The 11,658-nt window shown below is 42.7% G+C and overlaps 1 protein-coding gene across 1 annotated transcript; it reads right to left on the bottom strand.

The window, feature by feature from the left end:
- Nucleotides 1–2,282: 2,282 nt before the first annotated feature.
- On the bottom strand, nucleotides 2,283–11,395 carry LOC111663422 (arginine and glutamate-rich protein 1-A). The gene is made up of 4 exons (XM_023417614.2): nucleotides 10,837–11,395; nucleotides 7,709–7,934; nucleotides 4,503–4,586; nucleotides 2,283–3,923 (listed from the first exon to the last, which is right to left on the bottom strand). Exons 1-4 carry the CDS (start codon nucleotides 11,166–11,168, stop codon nucleotides 3,759–3,761), a joined length of 807 nt encoding a protein of 268 aa, XP_023273382.1. The 5' UTR covers nucleotides 11,169–11,395; the 3' UTR covers nucleotides 2,283–3,758.
- Between the last annotated feature and the right edge of the window lie 263 nt (nucleotides 11,396–11,658).

Below are 11,658 nucleotides of genomic sequence, written 5' to 3'. Positions count from 1 at the left end.
TTTAAATATTATTATTGACATGACTGGGCTGTATATTGTAGTTTAATGGCTCCACTGAGCTGATGAAAGGTGACTACCTCAGGCCTGCAGTAAAGTTCCTTCAAAGCCTAATTGGAATGACACACATTCACACCTCTTGCAAACACTGAATTTTTAGTTAGTGGCCTCTAATTTGACGAGCACGCATACGCACACACACGCACACGCACACACACACACACACACACACACACACACACCTCTGTCAGATGTAGATTACAGCTCTCCCATTGTGTGAAGTTTTGGCACTTTTTAACGACTTAATTCGATCAGTGCGTTTTGAAGGCAGCCGCTGCGGTTCGTGGCTGTTTGCTTAGCCGATAATCAAGCTGATGTAACACAGGGGAGATAAGTGAGGAGTCCGGGCTCACCTTTCTCCTCCGCGGCCCTGGAATAAACACAGAGCCGGGCGCAGGCTTTCACCACACACTCGATGTTTATTGCAGCTGCGAGGACATTAGATTAATTTAATTCATCCAAACCCGGGTTAAAGGCGGGCTATTAGTTTAACAAGACTGGCATGTGCGGCTCCCACTTTCACCAAATATTTATGAAGTTAATATTTCACTTTTTACTGGCTGCAGACCGGCGGGAAATCTCGGGGTTTATTAGCCTACAGACTTGAGTAGACGGTGTGGAATAAGTTGTCAGAGATTTGAACGGTAGGAGAGTTTAAACTGACTTTTAGTCCTCTCAAATAATAGGAATGGCCGAAAAACCCGTTAGTATAAATATATATATATATATATATGGCCTATTCACTTTGAAATATTCCTACATGCTTATTCTTGAAGTCTCATTTAAAGTGTCTTAACTGTGGACTGTGGGTCGTGGAGCTCACAGTCTCTGTATTTTAATTGTATGTGAAGTTTTACAGTTTTGTTGTGTCCTTAAATTATTTTTAGTGAAAATTGTGGATGACAGCGAAGCAGCAGCTCGAGTTTCTTTATTTTTAAATCTCTTCCTCCCTGTCTGCGCGAGGCTCAAACAAGCCGTCCGACAGGCAACAACTGCTGCGGGATCCTTCCTGCTGAAGACCAGCACGGCCGACACACACACACACACACACACACACACACACACACACACACACACACACACACACACGCACACACACACACAATCACTTACCTGCTAATTCTTTGGGCTTGACACTTGAAAACAGGAAAGGACTTTTTGATACAATGTAAGTTCTCCTCGTTACTAACTTTGTTAATTCCCTTCATGTTAAGCGCACAAATATCCAAGAACTCAAAGTTTGAATGACTTTCAGTTGCTACATTTAAAAATAACATTATTAATTATTGTTATAATTGCTGTAGCCTACCTCAAAAATAGTTGATCCTTTCTTCATTTTTTTTCTTTAATTCTCAAACACCAGACTCAGATTTCAGCTGTTTCTCTTCGTTTGTGGGAGAGAGAAAACTTTTCACAGGCCACTGTATTTAAAACTAAAACCCTTGGTTTTATTTACACGACTGGACTGAGCTGAGCCGCTGAGAGAGACTGACAGCGGTGGGACAGAGAGAACACGGGCCGCGGTGCAGCTTTGTTGATTCAGCAGCGCACCGGAGCGGCTCGGGCTCCGCGGGGTCGGTGAGTCCCCGGGGTGCGGGACTTCCAGCTTCTTTTCCGCCGGTCTCACGGACGGCGGAGTGACGGTTATTAAAAAAAAGTCAAATGCGGCTCATGTTTACTAAGGGAAAGTTAGTGTGGTGATCTGAGATTAATAACTCCTCACATTAATATCTTCAGCTGCACCTTAACCAAACCACATTTAGGTCCGGACTCTGCAGAGTCGGGTTTTTTTCCCATTAAACCAGGTCTGCAGGTCGGTCGGCAGACAGACGGATAGCCGTGTGTTTGCTGAGGTAATTGTCGACTTTAATCCAGGAGAGGAGGCCGTGTTTCAACAACCCACGGCGGGTTTAAGATGATTTCAGTCTTTTCTCAGCGGCGGAACAAGTCTCCAACTGCACCTGAGGACTCTGACCAGACGCTGATGACGCTCCTGCACGGCTCAGGGTCAGAGAGTGGACGCTGGTCAGCACCGGCCCGCTCACCAAAACACTCAATGTAGTCACTAACCAGGTCAAAAAGACAACTTCAGGTGTGTCTGGTGAGCCGGGTTCAGGTGTGTTATCTCTCCACTTCCTCTAACTTTCACTTATTGTAGTTAAACCCTCAGTGAATAGCTGATCAGTGAATGAAGAACTTGATACACACACACACACACAGAGCAGTTTAGGCATTCGATGAATTTACTCAACTGTTCAGTCCCTTGACAATTGGGGGGGAAATTACATGACAAATTCAAAATCCCACGACAAAACAAAAGTCATTATACCCACCTGAGGTCAGCCTCAGTCAGTCACACACATACTCATTCACTCTCACTCTCTCTCTCTCTCTCACACACACACACACACACAAACAAACACGCACACACTTACACTCACACTAACCCCAAACCTGATCTTACCTGAACTTGTCCATCCACTACGAATCAAGACTTACCAAGTGCGGCGCATTGCCAGGTTAATTTACTACAACAAAACTCAGGGACAGAACATCAAGTATATGGTCGGGAGTTTTTCGTGCAATTCACCGTTTTTCCCAAAGAGTCTGATAAAACAAAGCTCAAGTATTTACCATGACTGTCATTTTTTGTTTTCCAAGTGTGGATCAATTTCATAACAAAATCTTAACTTGGGGAGCAGTGGGGAGTGGGAGTCAGCACATCACAGCAAGGCTAATAACATTACATCATACAGGAAATGTCCTCTCTCCCCCATTACCCACAGGCCCCCTTATCATAGATGAGACACGTATCCTGTTGAAGGTTTGTGGTTCAGTCATGGGCAGCTTGGGAGTCAAGACTGGGTTCACTCACACTGCAGCAACTCTGAATCTAACAACAGCTTTACGTTTCCTCTCCGGACAACATGCTGCTATGTCATTTAAAAAAAGAATATACACGGCAGACAGAGATGAAGCTGTAGATTTATCATGGTGAGCAGAACATATGGGCACAGGAAGTAAGGTGGAAGACACAAACCTGTCAGCTGGATGGGAAGTTCACTGTGCTTTTAAAGGCCGTGCTGTGATTTGTTACCACTGCGTCGGCCACTTTAAGGATCTTATTTATATATATAAAAAAAAAAAAATAAAAAAAAAACACAGGAAAACCACACGCCAACTCCCAGGCTGCACATGAGCTTTTACAGTAAGCTGAACTAGACAAACTAGACAATACTCTTCTATATCAGGGACTGGCATTCTATTGTAGTTTGCTGGCTGCAGAGACATGTAAGAAGAGCACAGGTGCGCAGTTGCTCGCTGTTACACCAGAGTTAAGACTTACAGGGCAAGGGACATGTTATAGCATTCTACATCAAAAGTTCGAGTTCCCTAAAAATGAAAATAAAACTGAAAAAAAAAGCAAACAAGTCATCTGTGCGGTCGGGATGGGAAGGATGGAGGGAGCAGTCAGGTCCTTTGTGGGCGAAGAGCTGCCTCCTCTTCAAGCCCAGAGAGGGACAGGGGCCTTCACGAGGACGAGCAAGTTTGGTTTGCACCCCTTTCCTCGGCCTTCCTTCAGCACTTCCAAAACGAAGCGAGCGTTCCACAGAGGAGGAGGATGGGGGTCGGATGATGAGGAGGGAGAGCTGGATGGGGATGAAGGCAGGGCATGACATGTGGACGAAGGGGGAGCAGTGTCATTCAGTAGCCTTGAGGGAGAAGGAGAGCTTGGGCCTGGACTTGCCCTTGCCAAGGATTATTTTCTGCTCCTCCTTCTGCTGCTTCTGACGGTCCTGCTCCAGCTTCATGCGTTCCTCATGAATCTTTCTCTGCTCCTCCACAATTCGCAACTGCTCTTCAGCCTGTCAGAAAACAGAGAAGCAAATGCGCAGCATAAACAGTAAGGTCAGACAAGGACAGAGAACAATGTCCTTCAAACCGAGAGCCCACAAGCTGCCGACATTTTCTTTATCCCCCCCTTAAGATCCAGCGTTAGAGTCTGCTTTTCTTTTTTTATGTATAGTCATTTACTACAGTCTCAGCTTGTCCACATCAAAACTGAATGAAAAGGTCTCAATCAGTGGAAGACAGATTTTTGCATTTACAGACACAAACCTGAAGAGAGAGCTTTTCTCACTGCACTTAATGAGTGATGTTATTAATCACTGGATGTGATCAGCAAAATTAATTACACCCAAAAAAAAATGTTGTATATAAATATGATATAAAAATGAAAAGTAAATCAAGTGAGAAAGCGACCGTCTCGTTGTGTTATAATGCTGTATAAACCACTGACGTATTTGTGTTCAGAAAGGATGAATAGTGCTACTCATTTGGTCTGTGATCAACGCAGCATGCAAAAACAATTACACTGAGGGTTATGAGTTTGACAGAAATGGGAGAAATGTCCAGAAAGCTGCTGTTCACAGAGCAGGGCGTACCAGCTTGGCCTGAGCCTCGGCGATCTTGCGGTTATTCTCCTCCAGGATTTTTTCCAGCTCCTCCCGCTTAGATTTTTCTTCCTCCTAAACGGGTGACACAGTGCCATGTTAGTGCACGAAGAGGCTACAGCCACAAAGCACTTTATGTACATACGTACACACGCTTGCCCTCTAATTGTCAGACACACTCACCACCAGCACACACATACATACACACACACACACACACACACACCTAACTCATCACACCACAGAGAACTTTGTTTAGCCTCTCGCACATGACCACACTGTGGCATTCTTTGCAGCCTGACTTGTTTTAAAAATACATAGTGGAGGCAAAAAGCATAAAGAAACTGTGGGTGAAAAATGGACCCGCTATATTTTCCCCCTACCTCTACTGCTGTTAATACCCTCCTGGAAAAATTAAAAGCTAAGCCACACCTAGGGCACTCTCTGCATTTCTGTGAAAGACATTAAAATTTACACAAGAATTCAAAGGGGGGAAACCCACTCATCACACTCATAAACAGAAGACAGATATAAACTGAGAGACAATACAATCTAGAAGAAAATACAGTTGCTGTTTTTAACATCATTATAAGCAAGAAAAAAGGATACAAATAAAGGAGGGAATAGTTTTGGCTCACCAATGCACGTATACCTACGCATTTTCCTTGCCTGTGTACCTACACAACTGGTGAAACCATTCGGCATTTAACGGTTGAATATTTACTGTCTCGTCCGGACTGTGTGGCCCCTGCAGAGACAGAGAAGCGCTCCTGGGGTGGGAGGGAGGGTAAGTAGGTATGGGGGATTCTGCCATACCGCGCCCGTGGTATTCCTCTTTATTACTCTGATCTCTGTACTGCTTAGCCTGTGCCTGCAGCTTTTTTTTATTTTCCTTTTCTTTAGAGGTTCAGTCCCCACTGAGACGATGCCAGAGTGAAGGTGACGACAGTACAAATAGGTGTCTGTGTGTGTTCGAGGAGGACCGGACCACGGTACACTTACAGTACAGGACACAAGTCACAGGTGAGCTGAAAGGCTGCAGGCCAGCTCAGGTCAAGTGCTAGTTAGGAAGGTGGTGAGTTGTGTTTCCAAAATAAAACAACACAAATGTATTTACAAATAACAATATCAAACTTGGCAGCAGCCCTATAGGAGAAGCAAGTCATGAGTAAAAAAAAACACAGTACATTAGTTTTTCTAGGGAGAAAAGGCTCTTTATCTGAATGAAATAATGAAAATTAGAAAGAATATATATTAACAGATAAAAGTTAGACCACAGATACTTAATGTTATCAAACAGGAAACAGGAAATGTAGTGGTCCATCATTATGTATCTCAAAGCAGATGCCATGTAACAGAAGACTCTCAAAATAAGGAGTGTTAAAGAGAAAGTAAGGGAGTGGCAAAGAAGCTGGACAGGGCAAACTGTCTGTGAATTAAACAAATGTGATTAACAGTTCCACACAGAAAATTGGACTGAAACGTGAGAGTAGCAGAGACAGGAAATTTCCAATCATATTTCAAAAACTCCCATTAAAGACTAAACTGGTATTGTGTTGATTACATTTTTGGCATGTAGTTGACCGTTAATCAACTAAATACTTTAAGGCTGAATTTGACCTTTTGGTTATAGAATAGCTTTGCTAAAGCTACCAGCTGCATCGATAAACAGTGTCTAGGACTGAGAGTGGGAGATTTACAAAGAGCAGTGAGGTAGCAACAGAGCCAAAGGCAGGAGAGAAGTGAGCGAATAAGTCCAAGTAGGTAAAGGTGGCACGCTCAGACTACATTTCTCACCCTATTAGTACCAAGCCGCTGGCTGCACCCTGTGCAAGTCAGGGTCACTGGGCTTTAGCTGTCCTTCTCATCTATAATACATTATTACTGTTGTGTAAACAAACCCCCTCTTCTTAATGACGCCTGGTGAGGTGGGAGAGAGGGTCTGTCATACAGATGTCTACCGTTATTGTCCAAAAACGGGGAAGAAAAAGAAGCAATGGGGCTTTTATTAACTTCAAGGAATCCTGGGACGGTTCCTCTGACAACTGTATTATAGAGGCTGGTAAAGGATCGGCCTTCTTACTAGAATGTAGGCTGGCTGACCTGACACATAAAAACATGGCTGTTTTGTGCATTAAAAAAAAACAACTTCATCTAAGCTAGTTGTCAATTTATAGGAATTCAGGAAATGTTTAAAAATGACCAGTGATGGACAGTGACTGGAAAATACAAGCGTCATCTTAAAAAAAGAAAGCTCTTATTTACAGACATTAATAGAGACACATACAAATATCAAAGTAAAAGATCAAACCGAATCAGAGAAAAAAAGATGAAAAAGAATGAGAGTCAGTCAGTTTTTGTAACCCTGCCATGGCAAATTCTCACCGACACATGAGGAAATCCCCTTGAGACACTACAATTAACAGTGGCCACATTCACATACCTGCTTCAAGTATGAAGCAGTTAAAAACCAGAAGTCCCGTACTTCTAGCTTCTCGGTTGAAGCCTTGCAGAGGCTGCGAGGAAATTAAATATAAATATACTATGGAAACACCAGCTGAGGAGCAGATTCTACTGTGTGCACACTCTGTATAAAGTTGGATTATTTTTGAATAATTGGTAGCCTTGCTCCGCAGTGAGGGACAAGTGGTCCTATAAAGTTTCTCATCTCTCGTATTTGAAATTGTGAGAAATGACCATGTATGTACTAACACAAACACACACACACGCCCACACACACAAACACACACACACAGACACACACACAAACTTCATATTAAATAACACTGACGCCAGGATCAATTTTTACAGCTACAGCTCCAGGCAGTACTTATTAGTAAAGAGATTCTCAAACTAACATGGTTCCACTTGCTCATTATATTATATTTAGTTCGTTGTGTGTGGATGAATTATTGGTAATACTTTATTGACCAATAAATACATTATTTCCCTGTAGGATGAACTTCCAGGCTCTGCATCTACCCTCCCTGCAGTGAAACTTGTACCATGGCTGGGTTACATTCAGAAAAGTAAACAGGGAGGGGTGGGGGGTCCCTCCACCTCCACCAACCCTGCATGTCCTGTAGGTAGGCACCAGTCAGAGCAGGTGACTGGGAGGGAGATGGGGACAGGGAGGTGAGAGGGTGCAGGGGTATGGAGGGAAGGGAGGGGCTGCGTTCCAAACGACCGAGCGTTACCTCTCTGGCCTTCTGCGCCGCCAGCTCAGCCTGCCGCTGCCTCTCTAGCTCCTCTAGAAGCTGTCGCTCCATGATGCGCTTTGCCTCCTCGACGCGCCGCAGCACCTCCCTCTCAATCTCGTCCTTCCTCTTCTCGAGCTCCTCCTCGACCCGCTTGGCCACCAGCTCCTCTACTCGCCGCGCCGTCTCCTCCTCAATTAACTTCTCCTCGATCTCCTGCTGCCGGCTAGAGCACAGAGCAGGAGAAAAACTGAACATCAACCTTAGCTAGCTCCTGTCCAATGTAAAATCTGCATTTAGATTAGCTCTGTCTGGCATCATATGCTACATAATTGTGTATACAGACTAAATGTGTTTGATTTTTGATTGTGTTGTTGATGTACACTGTTCTCCAAATGTACTGCACAAATGCAATGGAGAAGATGCTAACATATGATAAACATTAAAAGAAATTGTCAACGGTAATGAGCTACAGGTCAACAAAACAATGAGTACTCAACCTTTACAAAAGTTCATGTTAAATTAGAATTCATTCTACATCACAACTATAATATATATAGCACATAGTGTATACTTTTACTATAAGTGTGGCAATGGGACATTTTTCAGAGCCAATTTGCCAGAGGATCAATGACAGATGTTGAAAGAGATGATGTGGTAAAAGAAAATGCAGCCCCAATGAACTGGTAATATGAGGAGCTGCAGGGGACAGGGGCTTTTAGCAGATTGGGCAAATCTTTAACCTCCATGTTTACCATCACATTCACAGATGACGTATGTAAAATCACCTATGTTGTGTCCAAATCCAAGGCTGGGTGCATACAGCACAGTCGAAGTATTCCAAATGCGAGGAAATTTCACTTCCTATGCCAGCCTACCACCCATGTGTGAGTGAATGAACCTGTCCAGTTCAGCAGCAGACTGAAAGGTTAATGTAGGTCACCTGTCATCCTGTGTACCTACCCAAAATGCTTTTTGAATTGTTCTTGTTTTCCCCAAAACTGTACTATGAACAGGAAGCTATTAGGAGTTAGGAGGTGTGTTCTCAAATTGCCTCTGACAACTGTAAACACACAAACTACATTCCCTGGATTTGATTTCATCCTGTCAGCCAGTAGGAAACCAGCATCCTTATCCAACCCAGGACCAAGTCCTTCCTTCTCTAGCAAGTCTCTGGATCTTGATATGTACATTTGTGTGCCTGTTTAAGTGGCCCTGTGGCCATTACACAGGAAAGGAAAAAAAAAACAAAGAGCCACTCAGGAGGCCAGGTGTGGAGACAGTGCCTCAGATCTCAGGTGTCTGTGTGCCTCTGGCTACCACACACACAGGTACACAATTGCAGCTTCCCTGTCCAACAACAAAAGGGCAGTGGTCATTATGTGTTGCAACCACTTAAGTATTTTAGGATGTCGATTGGTGACAGTGTTGAGTTTTATCAGCATCGCCTGATAACCATGTCATGTACGTACATGTATTCATGTATATTTGTATCGCGGTTTCAGTCCCAGTTTTAGAATCATTACACCCATATTTCTTATATTTATTTTTTTTCCTCCATGTAAGTCTGCTAACGACTACTATTCCACAGACAATTTGTCATATTTTTTCAGTTTGTCATTTAATATTTGATACTACTCAATCCCTCAGAAAAGCCTCTACTGCCTTATCTAAATCAAACAAGCGCCCAAAACACGAGAAAAGTTATATTTATGGTATAAATTGTTTTCGCTCACTGTTGCTTGATAAATGACTTACGGAACTATCAAAACTATAAATTATTTTCTAACCACTGCGGGAGTGAGGTCACACCTTTGGTCAGTTAGCAAAGTGTTGGATTTTTTCCATTGACTATCGGTCTTTCAAACTGATTTGGTGCAAACAGTTTCTATTAAAATTATTGAGGTGGTTTACAGCAGAACAACAACAGTTTTTTTCTAGTATATGTCCTCAAGGGGGGACATGGGCCTTTAATTACCTCACCTGTAGAAGGTAACAGGCCTTTTTTCCCTCTGTTTGATATGTATACTTGGTTATGGATTAAATTACTGCATTATGTGTTAATACAAAATCAATATTTTGTATTTTTTGTACAAAAATCTATATTTTGTATTAACCCATGGCCATTTCAAATTAAAAGACCTCTAGGGTTTCAGTGGACAGAAACCCTTTAATGTCTCATTTGCACTAGCAGGCATTTCAGATTTCCAAATGACCAGTCCAACCATGGAACAGTCTATAGTGCAAACAACAATAGAATCGGAAAAAGGCTTTCTCTGTCAGCGTTTACACTCCTGTGACAATAGCCTATTTATTTTTATGGTGACACCACATTGTTATATTGCATTTTGAGAACATTTGCTATTAATTATTGAAGTTTATCAATAAGTGTTTAGGCAAAGTGGCACTATCCATGGTACTGAAAGGAAGTTTAAGGGGGGGCTTAATTCTGACATGTTAAATTGGCATTTAAAATCTTCTACTATTGTGTATGATCGCATCCCCCATATGTGCACATAAGGAAAGCACCAGGCACATGGTCAGACCAGGAGAGAAATTCTTCACTAAATTTATAGGTAACATGAATTTATTAGAAATCGCACCCTGCATACACCCAAACACAGTCTAGCTATATACTAGGTTTACTCCATATTTTATTTTACATTTGAAGGTATTCAAACAACAAATACATCACAACCTGAACAAAGTTGTGTTGCTTGGTAAGGTTACAAATCATTACTTGAATTAATTTACTATCGTTGAGTCTTTTCTATTAAGATCCAAATATTAGTAAATGTAACCAAATATAAGCATATTAAAAACTTTTAGTAAAACTAAAACTTGATGTACAATCAAAGTGAAGAGGTGAGTTGGCCCCCGTGGGAAACTGTCGGTTCTGACAGGGATAATAGTCTCCCCTGTGTAGCTAGGGCCCTGCAGAGTCTAGCTGACGTTAGCATGCTTCGGCGGCTAGCTTGTTAGCATTAGCTTGCTAGCGCAAAGAGCTAATGTAATCTATATAACTGAATGCAGCCACCCTAGCATTTAGCTTAGCTCATATTGAAGTTCAATGCGGGTAATGTTATGTAACGTTTTATGCACTAAGTCTTTAGTTAAAATATACTCACATCTTCCTTTGTCTTTCCATCTCTGCCTTTCTTTCCTCCTCCTCCTTCCTCTGCTTCTCGTCCAGGGCATTTCTTTTGCTCAGCGTCCTGCCGAAGATGTCGATGCGCTCCGGCGGCGAAGCTGCTCTGTCTCTACGGGACGAAGTTGTAGTGGATCGAGAACGTGAACGAGATTCTCTGCGCCGGCTCCTTTTCGATTCTCGGGACTTGGACCGTTTCTTTGACCTCTCCCTGTCTCTGGACCGCGACCGAGACCGGCTCCGTTTCTTGCTGTGCTTACTGCTTTTGGAGTGTTTGGACCGAGACGAGCTGCGGCTCCGAGAGCGGCCCATGTTAACCACCTCCACTAGTCGAGCGCTAACACCAAACTGTCTTATAGCTGGGATATTAATAATATCTGAAATTCCGTCCCACCTGCTCCTCTTAAAACTTGTTATTTACAGTAACTGACCAAATGGAACTGCTTCAGCGCCTCTGTTTTGGAGAAATAATCATTCGAATGTGGTAACTGTTTTGCTCTAATAACTTGCTATAAAGAAAGATGGCGGTTTGTCGAGTTTGTAGTTTCCCAGCAGGCATTGCGGCTCTCGGTATTTTCCGGCGGTCTTCGGAGACAGTTCCCAAACATGTCGTTAACTTTCTGAAGAGAAATCATTTTGGGAAATAGTCAGTAAACAATATTTTGGGAAATATGTGGCTGTTTCAACAGGATTTGGAGCAAACCGTTATAAAATGTTTGTAGTTAATGGTAACTTGAAAAACTTGAATTGGCGTGTGCCTACTGCAGACTTTTTTTATATAGCCTACATTCCAAAATCACAA

Source organism: Seriola lalandi, unplaced genomic scaffold, assembly GCF_002814215.2.
Source record: "Seriola lalandi dorsalis isolate HSWRI2012SDOR001 ecotype SW California unplaced genomic scaffold, Sedor1 jcf7180002054576, whole genome shotgun sequence".
NCBI lineage: Eukaryota > Metazoa > Chordata > Actinopteri > Carangiformes > Carangidae > Seriola > Seriola lalandi.
This window is presented reverse-complemented; position numbering and strand designations above follow the sequence as displayed.